The sequence below is a fragment of the Bacillus rossius genome, chromosome 16 (genome assembly GCF_032445375.1).
Source record: "Bacillus rossius redtenbacheri isolate Brsri chromosome 16, Brsri_v3, whole genome shotgun sequence".
NCBI lineage: Eukaryota > Metazoa > Arthropoda > Insecta > Phasmatodea > Bacillidae > Bacillus > Bacillus rossius.
The window spans coordinates 31504549-31529352 of NC_086343.1; the positions used below are offsets into that span (position 1 = coordinate 31504549).

The 24804-nt window shown below is 42.3% G+C and overlaps 1 protein-coding gene across 2 annotated transcripts; it reads left to right on the forward strand.

Moving 5' to 3' along the window:
• The first annotated feature begins 1513 nt into the window (after positions 1-1513).
• On the forward strand, positions 1514-17789 carry LOC134540037 (uncharacterized). 2 transcript variants are annotated; one of them, XM_063382479.1, is made up of 3 exons: positions 1514-1601; positions 15638-15885; positions 17601-17789. In XM_063382479.1, exons 1-3 carry the CDS (start codon positions 1595-1597, stop codon positions 17643-17645), a joined length of 300 nt encoding a protein of 99 aa, XP_063238549.1. In that variant the 5' UTR covers positions 1514-1594; the 3' UTR covers positions 17646-17789. The 2 variants fall into 2 exon arrangements, with proteins under 2 accessions (XP_063238549.1, XP_063238547.1); XM_063382477.1 differs by having other exon boundaries at positions 1517-1601; positions 15635-15885.
• The last annotated feature ends 7015 nt before the right edge of the window (positions 17790-24804 follow it).

A 24804-nucleotide genomic window follows, 5' to 3' on the forward strand; every position in this document is an offset into this window, starting at 1 on the left:
AATTGAATTTTATGGTCAAGGTAATCCAAGATGTTCGTCGGTTGCTTAGGGTGACTTGCTCTTTTGACTCTTAAGCCGTTTTTAGGAACTTTGTTTTTTTCTAAGGCAAAAGTTTTTTGAGGGTTTTTGAGTTCCAAATTTTTGAATTGTCGAGGAACAAAACGAGAAATTTTCCCTCAAAATGTGAATTTTCCCCTTGAAATAGAAACATTTCTAGGAATTTTGAAACATTCTGAGTCATTTTTGAGTCATTGAGGAACTTTTTAGAAATTTTGAGTTCGACGTGACGTCACAATCCAAGATGGCGGTCGGCTCCACGGTCTTGAAGCCTGGCGCCGGAGGTACTTCCCTATTCTACTTTTAATGTTACAAAATCTACGATTGTTTTTTTAATTTTGTATCTACAAAAGGGATCCAGGTCACGATTTTCTCATTATTTACAAAATAAATTAATGATATAATCAAAGGCCTGAATATTAAAAATAAACATTTTTAATCCCTAGAGTAATTATGTTTATAAAAGTTGTAGAAAACTTTTGAACACAATCATATAACCGTTATAATTATAACAAGTTATTAATTTTATTCATATCACATTTACACTAAATCGTTATAAATTATATTCGGACTAATGTCTATAGATACATGGACAACCCCCTAATTTCTTTTCGCATAAGCCAAATACTTCAGTAGAAGTGCAGGCTTCAGCATAGTAGTTAAAGTAACTTACAATAAGCGTGTGTTAAATATATTTAATAAATAAATTAGCTTTGAACAGCTCATTAAGCAAATTGTATCTTATCCCCGTGCCCAACCAGATAAGATACGAGTTCTGACCTCTATCAATAGAATGGTGGGATTTCCAAATACAGTTCCAATTTATGTGGATCACAGGCATTAGAAATAAAGATTAAAGTATGTATGTTTATTACGTCCAATAAAGGCAAAGATTTTGATTTCATTCTCTTCTCGCAACAAAATCCTAATCACCATTTTAAGTTACGAAAAACAAAATCAGATAATTAAATACGATATGCACATTAATGCCATTAGTAAATATATCCCTAGTTGAGTATGTATTTTGGTACGTACTCATGACAGATAACTAACTTTGCATACAATTAAAAGTTAATACGTTTAGGTTTCTCTTTCTGGAAAACTTTTATGACTAAACTTTTATGATTTAAACAGTTAATTGACAGGGCGTGCTGAGATGAGTATTCAAGTAAGTTATGTGTATGACATATGCAATTTACCTCTTATAATGCTGGTAAACCCTAAAAATAAAAAAAACTGTTTTCACAAAACCAACTGGTGCTTACTTTCAAAACACGTCAGAATTAATGATTTTTCGAGTACGGAATCTTTATAGTCAGTAGCCGACATGAACATAAAGACCTACTGATAATTATCTGTTCAAGATAGAGGTGGATAGTGATTGCGAACCTTGAGCCCATCAGGTGTTGATGATGACACCTACAAGTGAGATCAACAGTTTTGTTCAGCGCTGGCACGGTATAAAACCGTCTACGTTGCACGTGAACCAATCACAAGTCAGTAGTGTGTCTGGACGAAGATTCTTCTATCAGGCAAAATGAAAGGTAATCAACATATTTTTAGTTAAGGTGTGATATAAATTTTTGTACAATATTCTTGATTTAAAAGCATCTTCTTCGTTTATTCAAAGTAATTTTATAATGAAAACTAAAATAACGGACTTTTTTCTGCATGTTTTTTTTTCACCAGCTATTGTTTCACTTGCGCAACATTGCTTCATAGTCTGTACCTCATTCAAAAAAGTTACCTACCTATTAGCAGAGCACTTACTAGTGTTTTGCATATCAGCTTTAAATGCTGTATTTACATCCAACGTGGTTCCACATGAAGACATTTTAAGTGAACAAATTATCATGAAATAAAAATATATCCGTTGACGATTTTCCGTGTGGTTAATGTTCTATCAATATATGTTGGGGGTTTACCTATCATGGGAACCAATTGAAATACAGAACAAACATTTTAAAATTAAAACAATTTAATACGTTCTGACAGTTACTAACAAAATAATATCTAAATTATTATTTTATTAACTATGTTGTTGTTTAAAAATAGTAGACAAAGTTTACTAAAGAATTTTTTTTAACACGCAATAAAGAGAAAAAAGATCATTCTGAGAATGATAGGTAAAATAATTCCATAATATGCATTAACGAGTGCAATATTTTTTTATTACTCTTCATGCAGCAAGAATTTAAGCCAATCACTAAAAAAAAAAAAAAAATTGGTTGTCTGTAAGGTCGGTTTACGGACGATAGTTTAACGTGCATTGTGTCGCAGCCAAGGGCCGAATAGTTCCGGAAGTGGCCGAAGGGTGCCGAGGAGGCCGAGTCGAGCTCGCCTGCCTTCCAGACTATTCGCGAGGCGCGCTTCTCTTCTCCTCGCTTCTCCTCGCTTCTCTTCTCTTCTCCTCGCTTCTCCTCGCTTCTCCTCGCTTCTCTTCTCTTCTCCTCGCTTCTCCTCACTTCTCCTCGCTTCTCTTCTCTTCTCCTCGCTTCTCCTCACTTCTCCTCGCTTCTCTTCTCTTCTCCTCGCTTCTCCTCGTTTCTCTTCTCCTCGCTTCTCCTCGCTTCTCCTCGCTTCTCCTCGCTTCTCTTCTCTTCTCCTCGCTTCTCCTCGCTTCTCCTCGCTTCTCCTCGCTTCTCTTCTCTTCTCCTCGCTTCTCCTCACTTCTCCTCGCTTCTCTTCTCTTCTCCTCGCTTCTCCTCGTTTCTCTTCTCCTCGCTTCTCCTCGCTTCTCCTCGCTTCTCCTCGCTTCTCTTCTCTTCTCCTCGCTTCTCCTCGCTTCTCCTCGCTTCTCCTCGCTTCTCCTCGCTTCTCTTCTCTTCTCCTCGCTTCTCCTCGCTTCTCCTCGCTTCTCTTCTCTTCTCCTCGCTTCTCTTCTCCTCGCTTCTCTTCTCTTCTCCTCGCTTCGCGCCAGCGGGCGGGAACTTGGGATAATCGCGAGTCGGGAATAACGAAGCGATCGGGGAAAGCGCTCGGGCAAGAAACCACGCGTGTGTTCGCCTCACGCGACGACGGGTGACCGTCAGAGAGCGAAGCCAAGCTGGATGGACCAGTTCCAAGCCGAGAATCTCCCACAAGCGAGTCCGGTGTTTCGCAATAGTGTCATAACGTTTCATTGCGCGCTGGTAGATGCGCCTGTTTGAAGCCCTTAACGATACACGACAGCTTTAATTTGGTTGACTATGAATTACATAATCTGCTGTTGAGTTAAAAAAAAAAATAACAGGCAAAATCATTGTATGACATATAACAAAAAATTTTTTCCTCTATTATTACCTGGAGAAAAATTTATTTCTAACATTTTGGAAACATTGTCATAAAATTAATTATTTGAACATGGATATTGAAAGTTTTCATTTCATAATGATAATTATTGTGTGTGTCAATTTATTATTTTTAATCTGACGCCAATATAAGTTTACATTAATAGGGTTTACAGATTAAAATAAAAAAATGGGATAGTTATTTACTAACTGTGAATTCTTCAGTTTTGTTATCAAGATCACGAAGAGAAAATGCAAACGTAAGAATTTTAGTTTATGCTAATTTTTCTTTAATTACAATGTACACAAACATAGGTGGAAACATAAATTGATAACGCCAGTCGACACTGAGTTGCAGCGTTTTCGAAATCCAATGTTTTAGAAGAAAAATTTTAAATGTTCAAATTCTATATCGTTAAAAATATATATTTTTAGTCAGTTACGTTAAGATAATCTTACACGTAAGAAAATATTTAATTAGAAGCTCTCAAAATAGCTTCGAATGGTTTTACAGACAAAATGTAACTGAAAACCCATTTTGAACCGACAAAAAATATTTATGGGATCTACATTTTATCTTGCTCTATGCCTTCTTCCAACAAAAAGACGGCGTTGAAACTAAAAAAAATATGTAAACTACGCTTCACTGCCGACTAAAGTGCGCTCGAACATGCAGCCTTGTGCGTAGAGGCGATAACACATTAAGTGCTTCAGGGAGTGTCGCGCTTGTGCACGTGACACTCGCACATATGCCAGCCTCCCGTCAGGTGGAACTCTTGAACCCGCACTCTGCAAGTACGATATAACTTTTTTTGAATCTAGGGAGTACAGCGTTCAACCTGGAAACTTTTCACTTGATCTGACTGACCTGAAAAAAGTAAACGTCGTTCCTTTTTTTTTATCAGAGGACTATTTTTATGCTTCAGGATTTCATTTTTCACTGTGCTCATCTATTGCAGATTTTTTTTTTTTGAAAAATACAGCGGCAGTTCATTAGTACCAATGCTTCCGAATCAATCACGAAAAATGCAAGGTCACGTAGCTTATATTTATAAAATTTCCATAAAAAAGTAATTAGGTATATATTTCACCAGCGTTAAAATAGGAACTTCTTATTACAAACAATTCTAAAAGAAGAAAATATCCATCTCAGATTCTAAAAGTAAAACTACACAAAGCGAGGAAAGACAACAAATAAGACAGCAAAGGGCTCAGTCTTCAGTCAGAAACGAAGTTGAACAAAAAATAAATATAAGTGTTATTAAGTGTAGGAACTTTGAAAAGAAAAAAAGATACCCCATATCAAGGTTCTTACGTCTAAAATATCTAAGTCCAATATAATACTTGCTCTTAATTAAATCATTAATCCAAAATATAAAACAAAAGTAACTAAGATATAATATATATGATGCAAGGGTAAAATGAATATTTGGCAGTGGAGGATGGTTTGAAATTAAAAAAAAAGCACACGTTAGAAGTGGCATGATTAAGAAACAGAGTTAACATACACTCTAAAAGTTTTTTCGAAGTTTATTAAAGTAAAATGATAAAACGAGTGAAGTGAGATGATAAAAATAAATAATAGGCTACATGCTCAGGTAAAACCGACTGACGCTATGTAGTGACGTCAGCCCACGGCAGGAGATAATATCCAGGCCTGTCAACCATCGTTGGTGACAGTTTCACGGTAGTCGTGCACCTGGTCGTACGCTATTAACTACCCAAAAAAAAAAAATTGGTTGTCTGTAAAGTTGGTTTACGGACGATAGTTTAACGTGACAACGTCATAACAAAACATTGATGAAATGATTGCATACTTTTATGAATAAAATTGAATATTTTTTATTGAATTATCACTATTTTGTATGGATACAAAGAAGGAGTGAAATGAAATCTACAATTTAATTGATAAATTTACTTTTTTTTTTGCACTCATTAATTCAAATATGTTTATTACTTTAACGAACAGATTATTTTAACTATAACTTTTATACATGTTTGCTATTTAACTTCTTCCAATCTGTGTTATTCTGTTAAGGATAGGACGATGATAGGAAAAGTAGGAAACGAAGGGGAGTGTTTCAATGATGATGTGGATGAAAATGGCTTACCCAACACCAAGATGCAGTCAAAAATAATATATTTGCGCCACGGACTCTGCAGCAATGCTAGGAGGAACGGGTTAGCAAAGAGCGATGAAAATGTTACGTTGAAATGCATGAAAACAAAATTACGCCACGGACTCGGTCGCAATGCTAGGAGGTTCAGGTTAGCAAAGTGCAATATAAAATGAGTGCAACGGGACACAGCGAAACGGGACAATGTGCATAACGGGACACAGCGACACGGGATAATGTGCGTAACGGGACACTTTTTTGTGCGTGCAGCCGGCGTTCATCGATTTATTAGACGTTGTCACGTCAAAACATGTATTAGCATATCGGTGTAACCACGTCATTTTTTCTTATGTTTGTGGGAGAATGTTTTCCATCTGATGAAAAGAAGGTTCCTTTCATCACGTTTTGAACGAGCCTTAGCACCAGGCGGGCACTGCGTTTGCGTGCGCTGTTTTATAGACGCGTATTTCGGTTATTTTCCTGGTAAACCACGGCTAGCTAATAACGCGGGTGTTAGTTTATCTGAACAACCATCTAAAACTACCTTTCTCACTTTTGGTTTTCTCTAAAGTTACGTTGTTGAATGTAGTGAAAATTAAAACCTTTCACAAAAATAACCTTCAAAACCAAAATCAAATTTGAAAATTTTTTCAACCCGACAAAAAAATATAATGATATGTTATAATGCAAATAAATTATTCGTTTGGGAACATAACGCCACGTATATAAATACACTTGAAAAAGTTTATAAACACAAATTACCATCACTTATAATCACAATAAATAAATGATTTTTACTCTATGCACCAATAAAGAATATGATTTAAAAGGACATGTATATTTTTTATTAGAATGTAGCCTTTTTTCTTTCAGTAAAATTTTTGTTGATTATGCGCGCACAACGATAACATTCTCTCATAATTTTTTCATAACGTCCTAAAGAAGTATAACTTCAAAAAGTTCTTACCATTGAGCTAATATTAAACTGCAGGTTCCTTTAATTTTCGAATACATTTTAAATGTCCCTAGAATATTTCTACTTACATTTCATGTTTTAGTATATAAAATCTATCAAATAATTTGCTCTTGCCTATAAATTATGCTTTAATGATGCAATTGTGCACTGATATTTAGTTTTTTCATAAATGAAATAGGTTTTATTGGAAATTTTGCAATTTAATGTGTATTTTATAAGTATGAGCAAGATTTAATTATGACACTTAATATCTTACAACAAAAGGCCTGTAAAATATTTTTTTAAATGCCAAAAAAAATTCAATTAAAGAGTTGAAAAACATTCTACTATATTGAAGTACTTTTAATATTATTAAACTTTCGTAACTTCACTAAATGTTTTTTTTTAATTATCATAATTCTCCTTTAGTTAGTTAAATATTATTTAATCTAGTAAAATAATGATTCCTTAATCCAATTTAAAGCCTTTTATCACAATTTTTTTGTAGTCCATAGTATTGCCCGAAATGCGTAATTTTACTATAAGTTGCAGGCAAAAAGACGCGTTGTAGTAAGTCTTGTTTCTGTACATCCAGTGCAGTAGTAATAGTAAAATCCGTGCAAGTTTTATAAACAATAATAATAATGTGAAGTGTGCACAGCTGCAATTACATCTCAAAAAGTCATTATTTAACCAAATTGGAGGCTTTAACTTTAAGGTGCGCCCTAGCCCTTCAATTTTCCCTAAACAGTAGCACGAAACGAGATCACGGCTGTATGGCTGACCGACTTTCGCCTCTTCGCTTCGCGCCAGTGAGCGTCAACCCCGTCGCGGCGCTTCGCTTCTCCTCTCCTCGCTTTGCTTCGCTTCGCGCCAGTGAGCGTCAACCTTGTCGCGGCACTTCGCTTCTCCTCTCCTCGCTTTGCTTCGCTTCGTGCCAGTGAGCGTCAACCCTGTCGCGGCGCTTCGCTTCTCCTCACCTCGCTTTGCTTCGCTTCGCGCCAGTGAGCGTCAACCCTGTCGCGGCGCTTCGCTTCTCCTCTCCTCGCTTTGCTTCGCTTCGCGCCAGTGAGCGTCAACCCTGTCGCGGCACTTAGCTTCTCCTCTCCTCGCTTTGCTTCGCTTCGCGCCAGTGAGCGTCAACACTGTCGCGGCGCTTCGCTTCTCCTCTCCTCGCATCGCTTCGCTTCGCGCCAGTGAGCGTCAACCCTGTCGCGGCATTTCGCTTCTCCTCTCCTCGCTTTGCTTCGCTTCGTGCCAGTGAGCGTCAACCCTGTCGCGGCACTTCGCTTCTCCTCTCCTCGCTTTGCTTCGCTTCGCGCCAGTGAGCGTCAACCCTGTCGCGGCGCTTCGCTTCTCCTCTCCTCGCATCGCTTCGCTTCGCGCCAGTGAGCGTCAACCCTGTCGCGGCGCTTCGCTTCTCCTCTCCTCGCTTTGCTTCGCTTCGTGCCAGTGAGCGTCAACCCTGTCGCGGCGCTTCGCTTCTCCTCTCCTTGCTTTGCTTCGCTTCGCGCCAGTGAGCGTCAACCCTGTCGCGGCGCTTCGCTTCTTCTCTCCTCGCATCGCTTCGCTTCGCGCCAGTGAGCGTCAACCCTGTCGCGGCGCTTCGCTTCTCCTCTCCTCGCTTTGCTTCGCTTCGTGCCAGTGAGCATCAACCCTGTCGCGGCGCTTCGCTTCTCCTCTCCTTGCTTTGCTTCGCTTCGCGCCAGTGAGCGTCAACCCTGTCGCGGCGCTTCGCTTCTCCTCTCCTCGCTTTGCTTCGCTTCGTGCCAGTGAGCATCAACCCTGTCGCGGCGCTTCGCTTCTCCTCTCCTTGCTTTGCTTCGCTTCGCGCCAGTGAGCATCAACCCTGTCGTGGCGCTTCGCTTCTCCTCTCCTCTCCTCGCATCGCTTCGCTTCGCGCCAGTGAGCATCAACCCTGTCGTGGCGCTTCGCTTCTCCTCTCCTCTCCTCGCATCGCTTCGCTTCGCGCCAGTGAGCATCAACCCTGTCGTGGCGCTTCGCTTCTCCTCTCCTCGCTTCGCTACGCTTCGCTTCGCGCCAGTGAGCGTCAACCCTGTCGCGGCGCTTCGCTTCTCCTCTCCTCGCTTTGCTTCGCTTCTCGCCAGTGAGCGTCAACCCTGTCGCGGCGCTTCGCTTCTCCTCTCCTCGCATCGCTTCGCTTCGCGCCAGTGAGCGTCAACACTGTCGCGGCGCTTCGCTTCTCCTCTCCTCGCTTTGTATCGCTAAGTGCCAGTGAGCGTCAACCCTGTCGCGGCGCTTCGCTTCTCCTCTCCTCGCTTCGCTTCGCTTCGTGACAGTGAGCGTCAACCCTGTCGCGGCGCTTCGCTTCTCCTCACCTCGCTTTGCTTCGCTTCGCGCCAGTGAGCGTCAACCCTGTCGCGGCGCTTCGCTTCTCCTCTCCTCGCTTTGCTTCGCTTCGCGCCAGTGAGCAACAACCCTGTCGCGGCGCTTCGCTTCTCCTCTCCTCGCTTTGCTTCGCTAAGTGCCAGTGAGCGTCAACCCTGTCGCGGCGCTTCGCTTCTCCTCGTCTCGCTTTGCTTCGCTAAGTGCCAGTGAGCGTCAACCCTGTCGCGGCGCTTCGCTTCTCCTCTCCTCGTTTTGCTTCGCTAAGTGCCAGTGAGCGTCAACCCTGTCGCGGCGCTTTGCTTCTCCTCACCTCGCTTCGCTTCGCTTCGTGCCAGTGAGCGTCAACCCTGTCGCGGCGCTTCGCTTCTCCTCTCCTCGCTTTGCTTCGCTAAGTGCCAGTGAGCGTCAACCCTGTCGCGGCACTTCGCTTCTCCTCTCCTCGCTTTGCTTCGCTAAGTGCCAGTGAGCGTCAACCCTGTCGCGGCGCTTCGTTTCTCCTCTCCTCGCTTTGCTTCGCTAAGTGCCAGTGAGCGTCAACCGTGTCGCGGCGCTTCGCTTCTCCTCTCCTCGCTTTGCTTCGCTAAGTGCCAGTGAGTGTCAACCCTGTCGCGGCGCTTCGCTTCTCCTCTCCTCGCTTTGCTTCGCTTCGCGCCAGTGAGCATCAACCCTGTCGCGGCGCTTCGCTTCTCCTCTCCTCGCTTTGCTTCGCTTCGTGCCAGTGAGCGTCAAACCTGTCGCGGCGCTTCGCTTCTCCTCTCCTCGCTTTGCTTCGCTTCGTGCCAGTGAGCGTCAACCCTGTCGCGGCGCTTCGCTTCTCCTCTCGTCGCTTTGCTTCGCTAAGTGCCAGTGAGCGTCAACCCTGTCGCGGCGCTTCGCTTCTCCTCTCCTCGCATCGCTTCGCTTCGCGCCAGTGAGCGTCAACCCTGTCGCGGCGCTTCGCTTCTCCTCTCCTCGCTTTGCTTCGCTTCGCGCCAGTGAGCGTCAACCCTGTCGCGGCGCTTCGCTTCTCCTCTCCTCGCTTTGCTTCGCTAAGTGCCAGTGAGCGTCAACCCTGTCGCGGCGCTTCGCTTCTCCTCTCCTCGCTTTGCTTCGCTTCGTGCCAGTGAGCGTCAACACTGTCGCGGCGCTTCGCTTCTCCTCTCCTCGCATCGCTTCGCTTCGCGCCAGTGAGCGTCAACCCTGTCGCGGCGCTTCGCTTCTCCTCTCCTTGCTTTGCTTCGCTTCGTGCCAGTGAGCGTCAACCCTGTCGCGGCACTTCGCTTCTCCTCTCCTCGCTTTGCTTCGCTTCGCGCCAGTGAGCGTCAACCCTGTCGCGGCGCTTCGCTTCTCCTCTCCTCGCATCGCTTCGCTTCGCGCCAGTGAGTGTCAACCCTGTCGCGGCGCTTCGCTTCTCCTCTCCTCGCTTTGCTTCGCTAAGTGCCAGTGAGCGTCAACCCTGTCGCGGCGCTCCGCTTCTCCTCGTCTCGCTTTGCTTCGCTTCGCGCCAGTGAGCGTCAACCCTGTCGCGGCGCTTCGCTTCTCCTCACCTCGCTTCGCTTCGCTTCGTGCCAGTGAGCGTCAACCCTGTCGCGGCGCTTCGCTTCTCCTCTCCTCGCTTTGCTTCGCTAAGTGCCAGTGAGTGTCAACCCTGTCGTGGCGCTTCGCTTCTCCTCTCCTCGCTTCGCTTCGCTTCGTGCCAGTGAGCGTCAACCCTTTCGCGGCGCTTCGCTTCTCCTCACCTCGCTTTGCTTCGCTTCGCGCCAGTGACCGTCAACCCTGTCGCTGCGCTTCGCTTCTCCTCTCCTCGCTTTGCTTCGCTTCGCGCCAGTGAGGAACAACCCTGTCGCGGCGCTTCGCTTCTCCTCTCCTCGCTTTGCTTCGCTAAGTGCCAGTGAGCGTCAACCCTGTCGCGGCGCTTCGCTTCTCCTCGTCTCGCTTTGCTTCGCTAAGTGCCAGTGAGCGTCAACCCTGTCGCGGCGCTTCGCTTCTCCTCACCTCGCTTCGCTTCGCTTCGTGCCAGTGAGCGTCAACCCTGTCGCGGCGCTTCGCTTCTCCTCTCCTCGCTTTGCTTCGCTAAGTGCCAGTGAGCGTCAACCCTGTCGCGGCGCTTCGCTTCTCCTCTCCTCGCTTTGCTTCGCTAAGTGCCAGTGAGCATCAACCCTGTCGCGGCGCTTCGTTTCTCCTCTCCTCGCTTTGCTTCGCTTCGCGCCAGTGAGCGTCAACCCTGTCGCGGCGCTTCGCTTCTCCTTTCCTCGCTTTGCTTCGCTTCGTGCCAGTGAGCGTCAACCCTGTCGCGGCGCTTTGCTTCTCCTCTCCTCGCTTTGCTTCGCTTCGTGCCAGTGAGCGTCAAACCTGTCGCGGCGCTTCGCTTCTCCTCTCCTCGCTTTGCTTCGCTAAGTGCCAGTGAGCGTCAACCCTGTCGCGGCGCTTCGCTTCTCCTCTCCTCGCATCGCTTCGCTTCGCGCCAGTGAGCGTCAACCCTGTCGCGGCGCTTCGCTTCTCCTCTCCTCGCTTTGCTTCGCTTCGCGCCAGTGAGCGTCAACCCTGTCGCGGCGCTTCGCTTCTCCTCTCCTCGCTTTGCTTCGCTAAGTGCCAGTGAGCGTCAACCCTGTCGCGGCGCTTCGCTTCTCTCCTCGCTTTGCTTCGCTTCGTGCCAGTGAGCGTCAACACTGTCGCGGCGCTTCGCTTCTCCTCTCCTCGCATCGCTTCGCTTCGCGCCAGTGAGCGTCAACCCTGTCGCGGCGCTTCGCTTCTCCTCTCCTCGCTTTGCTTCGCTTCGTGCCAGTGAGCGTCAACCCTGTCGCGGCACTTCGCTTCTCCTCTCCTCGCTTTGCTTCGCTTCACGCCAGTGAGCGTCAACCCTGACGCGGCGCTTCGCTTCTCCTCTCCTCGCATCGCTTCGCTTCGCGCCAGTGAGCGTCAACCCTGTCGCGGCGCTTCGCTTCTCCTCTCCTCGCTTTGCTTCGCTTCGTGCCAGTGAGCGTCAACCCTGTCGCGGCGCTTCGCTTCTCCTCTCCTTGCTTTGCTTCGCTTCGCGCCAGTGAGCGTCAACCCTGTCGCGGCGCTTCGCTTCTCCTCTCCTCGCATCGCTTCGCTTCGCGCCAGTGAGCGTCAACCCTGTCGCGGCGCTTCTCTTCTCCTCTCCTCGCTTTGCTTCGCTTCGTGCCAGTGAGCGTCAACCCTGTCGCGGCGCTTCGCTTCTCCTCTCCTTGCTTTGCTTCGCTTCGCGCCAGTGAGCGTCAACCCTGTCGCGGCGCTTCGCTTCTCCTCTCCTCGCTTTGCTTCGCTTCGTGCCAGTGAGCGTCAACCCTGTCGCGGCGCTTCGCTTCTCCTCTCCTTGCTTTGCTTCGCTTCGCGCCAGTGAGCATCAACCCTGTCGTGGCGCTTCGCTTCTCCTCTCCTCTCCTCGCATCGCTTCGCTTCGCGCCAGTGAGCATCAACCCTGTCGTGGCGCTTCGCTTCTCCTCTCCTCTCCTCGCATCGCTTCGCTTCGCGCCAGTGAGCATCAACCCTGTCGTGGCACTTCGCTTCTCCTCTCCTCGCTTCGCTACGCTTCGCTTCGCGCCAGTGAGCGTCAACCCTGTCGCGGCGCTTTGCTTCTCCTCTCCTTGCTTTGCTTCGCTTCGCGCCAGTGAGCGTCAACCCTGTCGCGGCACTTCGCTTCTCCTCTTTTCGCTTTTCTTCGCTTCGCGCCAGTGAGTGTCAACCCTGTCGCGGCACTTCGCTTCTCCTCTCCTCGCTTTGCTTCGCTTCGCGCCAGTGAGGGTCAACCCTGTCGCGGCGCTTCGCTTCTCCTCTCTTCGCTTTGCTTCGCTTCGCGCCAGAGAGGGTCAACCCTGTCGCGGCGCTTCGCTTCTCCTCTCCTCGCTTTGCTTCGCTTCGCGCCAGTGAGGGTCAACCCTGTCGCGGCGCTTCGCTTCTTCTCTCCTCGCTTCGCTTCGCTTCGCGTCAGTAGACGCGCACCTTCAGAATTCTTCAAGGGTACGAGTGTACGCGGAAAGCAATACACCAATGGGTGCCGGCCTATTCGTGTTTCTTGCGTAACAGGCACCTATTTGTCAAATATTTATCAACAGAATTTTTGAATTTAGGTATAATTTAAACAAGGCTTTGTGACATTATTAAATAATTTTAAGTAATAATTACATGCTCTACATGTGTAAAACTTCAGTATATGACCTATGACAGCTTAATCACTGCAACTCGGACACGACTTAATATGCACATTTCAAAGCTTGGCTAGTTATAAATCTACCCTCAAAATAAGCCAGTTCACAGATGTTTAGTTTTTAGAATTCTTGAATTTGCACAGCTGCAGAAAATACTAACCTATCTTCGTCCGAGAAAACATTCAATTATCGCTGGGTTTGTTAATACATTCTGCACCTTTTGTACACATTGCTACGAGGTTTAAGAACACGCCAAATGCTAAAAAAAATATACAGATTGTTTTGACGTTATTTCAATGAATTACGTAAAAGTTTATGATATATTTGGAAAATTATTTTAGACATACACCATTGTTTGTTAAAGAATGGACATGTTTGGTTCCTCGTTTTGTCTCTGTGTTGTCCAAGGTTGTTTGTTATTGTATTTACATTTCTGGTCGCCTTATGTCTCGTCGTTAGAAGACCACTGTGCTGGTATCCGCTGCCATATTGTTCTGATTTCTTCCACGGAAATTTCCATGTTGCCTTCACATACAAAATTTGACAAAATACTGGTTTTGGCTTGTTTTCTGTGTGCTTCTGTATTTTTTTCTTTGTTCATTCTTCAGGTTTTTTTTTCCCACGACACAAACAGTGTAATGATGTTTGGCCAAAATAATGGTCCAAATAAAGTTTTTTATTTGTAACATGTTATCGTATGGTATATGGCATTTGGTGTGATTAATTTTGTGAATACGACGGAAGTCAATTAATGGAAAAGTGTAAAAACCACGGTGCTTCCATCAGGGGCAGATAGTGCAAAACAATGTTCGCAAATACAAAATGAAATGAAACTTCATAGTATTAATTGTTTAGTGAGTTTTAACAAATTGGGAAGTATTTATTTTCCAAAGCTGGGGATTAGTATTTTTTTAAAGTATTTTTTTTCTTTTATTGGAACCGTTTCCTAATATTGTTACCATTTATTTGAAGAGAAATACTGAGTTCGTAAGGGATAGCTCAATTAAGTTTTATCAATTATAATGTTAACATTATTAATAAATAATTTTACTTAAAAATATCTGATCACAAATCACTTTCACTTAAGAATGTTTATTCGCAAGTCACTCAATATCTATCAAGTTCCGCAGTTCGCACTCCTCACTGCAGCTAGGCTCGACAGTGGTTCTCCCCTTACCTCGCGCCTGTCCACACACACAGTCTCGCGCCACTCAGTCGCACTCTCTCGATCCCGCCACTCCGCGTCGCGCCACTCTCAGGGGGAGTATCACCCTCGACGATGTCGCACTTCCCTCCACTCGCGGTACTCTCCGAACTCTCCGAACTCTCCGAACTCTCCGAACTCTCCGAACTCTCCGAACTCTCCGAACTCTCCGAACTCTCCGAACTCTCCGAACTCTCCGAACTCTCCGAACTCTCCGAATTCTCCGAACTCTCCGAACTCTCCGAACTCTCCGAACTCTCCGAACTCTCCGAACTCTCCGAACTCTCCGAACTCTCCGAACTCTCCGAACTCTCCGAACTCTCCGAACTCTCCGAACTCTCCGAACTCTCCGAACTCTCCGAACTCTCCGAACTCTCCGAACTCTCCGAACTCTCCGAACTCTCCGAACGGAGGCCGGCGTCGTCTCTTGTATCCTCATGGCGTCCTCCTCGAAGGGACGAGAGCGGCTGTGACGCGCCGCGTCATTCCGAGCCGACCCGACGCGACGCCCGAACAGTCCAGAAAGGCGACGTTCATTCGCGCTACTCCACGCGGCGGCCTCGTGAAACCCTTCAGAATTCCCAGGCCGCTTAAAGTGTCAGTGACAATAGTCCGTGGCGGGAGGGTGAGCGGGGAGTGGAGGAGGATGGTCAGCCAGACCCTTGTAATTCGGCCAGGCACGCATGGCATGCGTGACGTCAAAGCCCGCGCGAAGCCGCAGCCAGACTCCCTGGTACCTGGCACGCGCCGAGGTCTTGCTTCCTAACACGCATTTAAAAATCCAGTTCGGAATTTCTCTCTGCGAATCGAATGATTCGACAGTCAACGTAGTTGCCCGGCAGCGAATTCTAGCTGCGTGTGCGAAAACTACGTGTGATTCGCGTCCAGAAATGGTAGTCGAGAACACACTTTGCTTTTTTTTTTGACGTGACAACGTCTAATAAATCGATGAACGCCGGCTGCTCGCACGAAAAAAGTGTCCCGTTACGCACGTTGTCCCGTTACGTTGTGTCCCGTTACGCTCATTGTACGCTTGCGCTGCATCTATCTCTATTCCAGTCGATTGGAACCACCATCTATTTGACTTTTTCGATGCACATTAAACTTGAAACACTCCCATTCGTTTCCTACTTTTCCTATCATCGTCCTATCCATAACAGAATAACACAGATTGGAAGAAGTTAAATAGCAAACATGTATAAAAGTTATAGTTAAAAAAATATCTTCGTTGAAGTAATAAACATATTTGAATTAATGTGCGCAAATAAAAGTAAATTTATCAATTAAATTGTAAATTTCATTTCACTCCTTCTTTGTAAATAGTGATAATTCAATAAAAATTATTCAATTTTATTCATAAAAGTATGCAATCATTTCATCAATGATTTTTTATGACGTTGTCACGTTAAACTATCGTCCGTAAACCGACTTTACAGACAACCAATATTTTATCGAGTGTCCCGAGGCCTGATCTACGAGTGTGTCTGCGACACGAGAAGCAACGAGGTGCTCGATGGCTCGGCGTGTGTCCGCAGCAGCCCTGCTCGCCCTCGCCCTCGCCCTCGCCCTGGGCCTGGCCGCGTGCGCGCGCGCCGCCGATGACGTCACGGCCATCCACGTGAGCCAGTGGCAGCAGTTCAAGGACAAGTGCAACCACAGCTCCAGCGAGTACGACCCCAGCTTCTTCCCCGTCGGCAACCTGGACGACTGCAACAAGTACTTCGACTGCCGCGGCTCCTTCCTGCCCATGTTCCACTGCCCCGACGGCCAGGACTTCAACGCCAAGGTCGGCGACTTGCTCTCATGACTTACCTTGGAAACACACCACATCGCACCTGTGTTTTCGTACCATGTGCGTCTCTGCCTGAGGACGAGAGCAGATAGCAGTTCCCGAAACGTCGCCTGTTTTTGTTTTAGAAAACTGTTGTGTTTGTTTCGTCCTTTCGTTTTGTCGTGTTTTTGTCTCGTTTTGACTGTTGTGCTGCATTTTTTGGGTTCGGTATTTTTGTGCTGTCATCATTTGTGTTTTTTTTTTCTTCGTTTTGTGAGTCCTTTTTTCTTTGTTTTTCTTTGTTTGTTGACCATATTCTTGTTTTGGAGTATTGGATGGTGTTTATATCCTGACTACAGCAATTTTTTTGCTTAATTTGTGTTTTTGTCATTTGTGTTTTTTGTAGTTTCCTTCTACAGATAAATATGAGCATATCAATGGCGTATGTCCAAAAGCCTACATCAAGTCTAAGCTGTGTGTTTCTAAGCTGTGTGTTTCCAAGCCGTGTGTTTCCAAGCTGTGTGTTTCTGAGTTACGTGTTTCTAAGCTATGGCAGTTCTAGGATTTTGTATATTAAAGTTATGGTGTGTCTAAGTTATGATTTTTTTAAAGTTACGATTCTAAGTTGTGTGTTTTTTAAGTTACATGTTTCTTAGTTATAATCGTTCTAAAATACGTGTGGATTTTTTTTTCATGAATTTTAATTATAAGTGTTAAAAGTCGCGTGTTTTTACGTTATGTGAGGATTTTCTTACCCGAATCTCCTTATCAGTGGTTGAAGTAACGTTCGACATGCGGACTTTACTCAATATATTCATGGTGATAACAAAGCTATGCTCCTTAAATAGTAGTTGTTAAAATGGGAGATATTTTTTTGAACGCAAAATTTAGGACGCAATTCAGTTTAAAGCCTTCCTCACAAATTTTTTTGTAGTTGCGTCGTATTGCCCGTATTTTGTGGTGATGTAGTTGTTTTCATGTAAATGTACAAGTTTTACACGAACATTTCTGTTCTATTTAAAAAAACAAATAGTGCGTGGAGTCCCTCCGCGCGGAATAAGTGAAACTTCGTAATGTGGAAATGAAAATAGGAAGGGGTTGAAATTGATTTTTAGTGAAATCATATTGTTTCTTTAAGACAAACTTTATTAACATTGCTTACAATTCACAATTTATCGCATCTTTTAATTATCATTTTCGAGTGGAGAAATATCCAAATCTATAACATTTACAATGGGATTATGATAACTAAAGTAAGATACGAAATGTTTGAGTTCAATTTTTTCAATATTTCTTGCAAAAACTGCATCAATGATAGTTCCCCCTTTGGTTTTCACGACGCCCACACTGTTTACTTCGCTGCATAGCAAGAATACCACACGCATGTGCTTGGGATCTACCGACTCACTCTCTTTCTCTCTCCTACTTTCTACCTTTGTGTATCTTTCTTTCTCTCTCCCTCTTGCGTTGGAATATTGGACGCTACTCTTTGCTAACGCTCGCGCATGCGTTCGAGTGCCACGCATTCACTCTCGCTGTCTCTTTCTATTCCCCCTCCCCAGGAGCGTTGAACGTTTAACGCAACCTTGTTGGAAATCGCATTAGAAGTTTCACTTCAAAAAAACAACATGTACAGTTGTGACAGAACACGGGCAGACGGGTGGTGATGGTTCCAGAGGCGTTGGGACCGTACGAAAGCAGAGTCCTTAGAGGAATGTCTCGTGTTGCAGCTGAAGAAGTGCGACACGCCAGCGAATGCCGGCTGCTCCAACTAGGACACTGCCCTAGATCCTGTCGACCAGGACAGGGCCCTAGATCCTGTCGACAGCCGCGGCCAACATCCAGCCAGGGAGGCCAGCGAACTGACTGGAACGTGGTGTTTTCACATGCTACTAATTAAATAACGCATTTATTTTTGGCTCGGCGTGTTGTTACTACAAGAAAATAAAACCTTGCTTAAGTAGCTATACATCCTTCTCACTGACATGCAGGGTTAGACCTACAATCCTCGACTGCAACTTCAAGTTGAAATAAGTTGAACACATAAACTTGTGGTCTAAAGTGCTTCCCAAAGTTATTGTACGCCTTTAAAGTTGACGCTGAACAACACTTTTGTTTTAAACAATAGAGAAAATATTTAAGATACAACACTGAGCTTTAGAATTAGGATTTATTGAGCGAATTCTACAACCATTTCGAATTTTGTCGTTGTAGCCAAATTATTTCATTAAAATAATAGGGGGTAACACATCCACATATGCTTTTGGCATGTAACTACCACAAATTATTAAAACTAAAAATTCATTAAATTAAACATAATCCAGACGACCAGTGTTCAGTCTTAGATACTTTCTCTCTGAAAGTAAAGAACAGAAGAACAAATTGATGAAAAAAAATTCTGGTGTTCAGATTATTTACATTCCACGTTATATGATAAATTTGTCGTTACACATATTATTGAACTAATTTAATATCATACCCTGCTTTAATTAGTCTGATAAATGTACACCTGGCTTTTTCACTGCAAGGTTAATACTCGAAAAACAACCATAATACATTCACAGCGTTACAATAATTAGAATAATGAAATAGCTTTTCATTTGACAACATGTGTAAACATCTTAGTTCTTGGTATGCGGAATTTTGTGGGAGTCATTTCGTGAACGGAACAGAAGTTGAATGAAGGGAAACGTGGAATGAAGGTGCCGAAGTCCTCAAGATGGCGGACCAACGTGTAGCAACATAAACCCGTATATACTAACTTTCGTAAACATTAGGGAACATACCAAATGTATTATTGGTATGCCAAATGAAACTTTGTAATAGTTAAAACTACCCTTGAATATAGCTGTTAAAATACAATAGTCAGCAATAAGTAGTCACATGTTTTAAATTACGTAATAAAACTGTAATTACAATGATAATATTCTCCTTACAGAAATCCAATATACTTGGTAGCACGCGGTTGTAAAGCAAAAGGGCGAATTTTTGACGTGATTCAAACCATGTCACAGGAAAAAAATACTTATTTAATAACGTAATAATATCATTTTAGGTAATAATGAAGAATCAGCTCAGTAAAATTAGTGTTTGTAGTAAGTACTTACAGACTAATATCAGTGGTTTAAGCAAAAATAAAAATATATAAACACATATTTAGTGTTATAATGTTTCAAAATGTATCATGTTGACATTTCATTAATGCCATGGAAGTATAATTTCTAAAGTGTGCGGAAACTTTAAATTACTAATTTTTCATTGAGTTTTAACAAGATGGTCAGTATTTTAATCAAATCCTTGTCACAAATCAGGTCTAAGTCGGGTTTTAAGACCTTTACAAATCTTTTTTTTTTTTGCTTCTACCAGAGGCAGTTTCTGATTGTTAAAATATATTTTTGTCCGCCAACCCTTGTTTTTTTCCATCCCTTGCAGTTATGGTTAGTCCTATCAAAAAGGTATTTAGACAAAGTTTTTGGTATTACCCCTACTACTAGTTGCAATACGTTCAAACTATGGGAGTTATAGCGATTTTTCTGTTTTCAAAAAACCTTCCCCATTTCTACCCATCTGATTGGATATTGCTGATTAACGAACTCGACCGAGATTTTCCATGATATTTTATGTATCAGTTTGGAAATGATTTTTGAAATACTACGGTAGTTATCGTGTTCCTAAAAATGTGATTATATATATGAACTTTTTAGTTAACAATAGTTTTGGTGTCTATGAAACATAAAACTAAACTATATATATTTTTTTTTTCAAGTGACGGCTACAATAGGTAGTATTTCTTTGAAATATACCTAAAGCTGCGTAAATGGGAAACATTTTAATGGATTTTTGTAAGTCACTGTCATCTAGGAATTCACTGTGAGTTTTTCATTATACTCTAAAGTCTACAGCAGTAAACTTTCAGTTTGTTATTATGCACAGTCGACTCTAACAGAGTGCAAAAATTCATCTGTGAACAGTTTTTTACAAGTTGTGCAAATTTTTTATCTCCGTTTCCTGCGGGGGCCGAACTGAAGAAAGTCTGGCTTGGACCGGCTATAGCATCACGACTGTGGGCTGCGAGGTTTATGAACAGGGGTTGGCGGAGAAAGCTTCTCTTTGTGGCTTGCTTCCCTCTGTCCGCTCCCAAGGAAAACTGTGGAGAGAGAGAGAGAGAGAGGATAGAGAGAGGAGAGAGAGATAGTTTTGTATGGCCTCATGGCTTTGACCTTCGACAAAATTCACTCGCAAGAGTTGTCTCGCCACTAACTTGTAATATCTGACCCGCAAGCTTATACACGATCCGGCTCACTAAAATCATTAACTAGTTAGCTATTATAAAAAAAACAGATAAGCCTATTTTCAGCTTACACTGCACCAGTCTCCTTAAGGCTTACTCTAAGGCTTACTCTAAGGCTTACTCTAAGGCTTACTCCACGACTTACTCCACGACTTACTCTACGACTTACTCCACGACTTACTCCACGACTTACTCCACGACTTACTCCACGACTTACTCCACGACTTACTCCACGACTTACTCCACGACTTACTCCACGACTTACTCCACGACTTACTCTACGACTTACTCCACGACTTACTCCACGACTTACTCCACGACTTACTCCACGACTTACTCCACGACTTACTCCACGACTTACTCCACGACTTACTCCACGACTTACTCTACGACTTACTCCACGACTTACTCCACGACTTACTCCACGACTTACTCCACGACTTACTCCACGACTTACTCCACGACTTACTCCACGACTTACTCCACGACTTACTCCACGACTTACTCCACGACTTACTCCACGACTTACTCCACGACTTACTCCACGACTTACTCCACGACTTACTCTAATGTAAAGAATACACACACTAAGCGAGTCCTCTACTATTCGTCACACTATATTTAAAAATTCTGACTAAGGGCAAATCATGGCAAAAAGCTGTGATTTTCTGAGCTTCAAAGTATATATTCTTATCATTTTTGTATAAATAACTAAAATGTAAAATACCACTCTTCATCTATATGAGAAAAAACTTTCAATATGCCATAACGGTCTTTAAAACTTTGAGAACCGTAAAATTATTTAGATGGATATTTAAAGTTTAAAAACGAGAACCGTTCAAGCATGGAAGGAAAATTTTTAGTTCTGAAAATCAAGACTGAAAGTAATTAAAGGTTTTCTTTACATCTTACTCGAAAACATTACGTGCATAACCACTGCAGTATTAACTTCATTCGACCACCCTCAAGTATCAATGTAATTGTATTTAAGGGGTAAAATGTTTCCCCACGTTGCCATATATGTAAAAAAAAATTGACTATTACGAATACGCAAGTATAATAAAGATAAACTAAAACTTTGTTTCTCGATGTTAATAACTATGAATATGCTTTGGTAAGTATGTGATTCTCTACAGGCTCTTTACGCTTTAGGCTCAAAATAGGTAGCGAATGTTGTGCCAAATTGATTCTATACTACCTGTTATAATTTGTACCGCACAGACATCACACAAATGCAAAAAATTCTAAATTAAATAAAACACTCATGAAATAAGTGCTATGATAGTGGTCACGACTAGTGATGAGAAAAATCCTACCTATATGTGAATAATAAGTTATTCAATCGAACTACATATAGAAAAATAAACCACAAATTTAATATATGCGAACTCATTTGAACTTTTCTGATTCATGTATTTACATTCGCAGATGGAATATTATTTCCTTTCATTCCTCAAAATCTGACATTCTCAACAGTTATTCATAACTACCGAGACTAATTTAGGAATAAATTTTAAGTTGCGAGGTTCTGTGAGAGAGGAGTTTTGAGACCCAGCCAACATCCACCCAATCACTACGAGGAACTGCTGTGATAAGGAGAAAGGGCTACGATCATTTTTTTTACCATTGTGAATAGATTCATAGATTTTTGAAAACCATCTGCGTGTTTCGCTACTACAAATTTGAACTATGGTTACTCACAAATTAGGGTAGGTAGATTTTAACAAGTGGTTAAACTATTGTTTTACATCAATTTGATTTTAGAAAATTCTTTTCGTCTGTGTAGTAGGTTAAGATTAAGAAACGTTATTAATAAATGCACAACTTTAAATTATTATTTTATTCAATTGGCTTCCCAAACTTTAACCCTGTTACTATTTTTTAACTAGGACACAGATGTACTTTTATTTAAAACTTAATTATTAGTATTAATGTTTACACCTTTTCATTTAGCCACTGAAAATCTCAGGTTACAATGTGAAATATTATAGATTTTACATTTATCGTTGGTTGTACTATCTAATACTACTTTGCAAAACTTATAAACGTTTCCTAACAGTATAGTTAGCAACGTAAATGAAAAAAATAGTTAATTAAATCATAGTTTTGTTATTATAACCCTGTGACAGCACTAACGAAGTTGAAGTGACATAAATTTTTAAGTGTTAATATTAATGTTTCAGAAAGTTTTCTGCTTTGCTGTTTGGTTAATCATCATAAAAAGGTACAACAATATGTAGTATGTATAGTACACATGTATAGTATGTGTTAACCATGATCAAGGAAGGAGGGTGGCATATTTTAAATTAAAATGATGAAGTAAAAAAATTGGTTGTCTGTAAAGTCGGTTTACGGACGATAGTTTAACGTGACAACGTCATAACAAAACATTTATGAAATGATCCAGAAGAAAAGGAAATATCATATTCGGCCTGAGACTGAGACGTAATATGTTTTTGCAACCAAACCATTTAGGCATTAAAAATATTATATTCTTTGAGAAATAATTTTTTTTTAAATTTTTCTATCTTTTGTATGATTAAATCTACCTCTGCATACATTTATGAATAAAATTGAATCATTTTTATTGAATTATCACTATTTTGTATGAATACAAAGGAGTGAAATGAAATGTACAATTTAATTAATAAATTTACTTTTATTTGCATTCATTATTCAAATATATTTTTTACTTTTGAAATGTTACGTGCGCCGTATTTATTTTTACAAGTACAAAAAATTTCGCACCTGCCTGGATTCGAACCGACAACCTTACAATTAGAATTCAATTCAATTTCAGAAGTTCTTTATTCTGGTATTATCATACACGAGCACTTTACATAGGTACATTTGACATGCCCGCACATTGTGCTCTTTTGCCATTGATAAATACATTGATAATTTAAAGGTAAGTGAACATTGGTTATATATAATATTTACAGGTTTACAGTAGTTTTAGAATGATATTTATTGAAGGAAAAAGTTTAAAAAACCTTCATTATGTGTCCGGAGCCATTGGCTCAATGTCATTAATGCTAACTTTGTCCACATCTCTGAATACATTTAAATGTTGCTTTGTACATGGTTTTACACTAAGAATATATATTTACATTATTTTACATATATTTACACTTTCACTTTCACTGTCGCTATGGTTGGCGTTTACAATTAGAAGATAGTGCCGCTAATCGCACACCCACGACGCCATATTCGTTAAGAAATATTTTCAGATGTTATATACATTTATAAAAATTTTGTTCACGGTAGGGGAATAATATTATTTCGTTTTTATAACTCGATTTTATAACAAATACGCATCCAAAATACACAAAACTTATTTATAAAGTGTTACAATATTTTTTAAAACATTGTGCAAAAGATCCCGGTTGTAATTTGAATTATTATGTGTAACTGTAAAACACCATTGTTGGTTCAAAACGTATTTGAATATTCAACATTACTTTTAAATAACAGTACCGATTGTGCTGAAGATCAGTGGACAATCGTTAAATTATATAATATTAATAATTCAAACGACGAAAATATGATTGAAAAGTCAAATCGATGGTCGTTCCAATCGAGTGGAAGAGAGATGCCACGCATGCGTAGGCCCTACAATGAGCATGAAGAGACATGCCACGCATGCGTACAATGAGCAAATAGGACACATCCGTAGTGGGACATCCGTAGTGGGACACTTTTTCGTGCGTGCAGCCGGCGTTCATCGATTTATTAGACGTTGTCACGTTAAAAATTCAATAGTTCAACTTATCATGGGTATCAAATGTTAATTCAGTGTTTTTTTAATGGTAACCAAACTATAATAAACATCAACCAATTCCGATATTCGCTGTTTGAACAACACGCACACACAATTTAACTAGGTGCCTGCATTTCCATATAACTACTCAAGCAAAGTAGCTGCAGAGTGACTTCATAAGTTGTTGTAAAGAGACAGACATGTTTTCGGAGGCCCGAAGGCCAACGCACCCGCCTTCCGCCCCTCCCAAATGTGCGCCCTTTAAGGGTAGATTGAGAGTCTGCTTACAGATCTGTATAGTCCAGGGCCCCTTCCTACTGAAACTACCAGATCCAGAAAACATGTCCCCTCCACCACTATGGAACCCATAGTGGCTTCTTAGGAACCTGTAGACTGAAATCCCCACATGGGGCAATATGCAGGTAAGGGTTCAAGTCAGGCGCATTCACAGTCCAGCAAAACCAACACCATAGTATATATATATAAGTCCATTACATGTCCTTTATATGCCATTATATTGATTATATATCCATTACATGTTATATATATTGATTATATTCCTTATATAGATTATATATCTATTATACACCCATATACAAATTACCAGACATGCTTCAGCGCCTGCTACCCATCAGTCATCCAGGTTTTGCCATAATTTTGAGGACCATCCACTGGGGCCAGGTCCCCCATTTGGGCCCTGACTAACCAGTAGGTAGTCAATAATCCTGTGCGTGCTTTATCCAGGAGTACATAGTCCAAGTATCTCAGTAGTAGTTGAATACTACTCCGCTGACAGTTGCAAGGGAGAATGTTCACGGAGCCAGTGGCTCAATTTCGTCTGCAGACAACTATCAGTGAAAGCACACTTGTGTGGTGTATATTC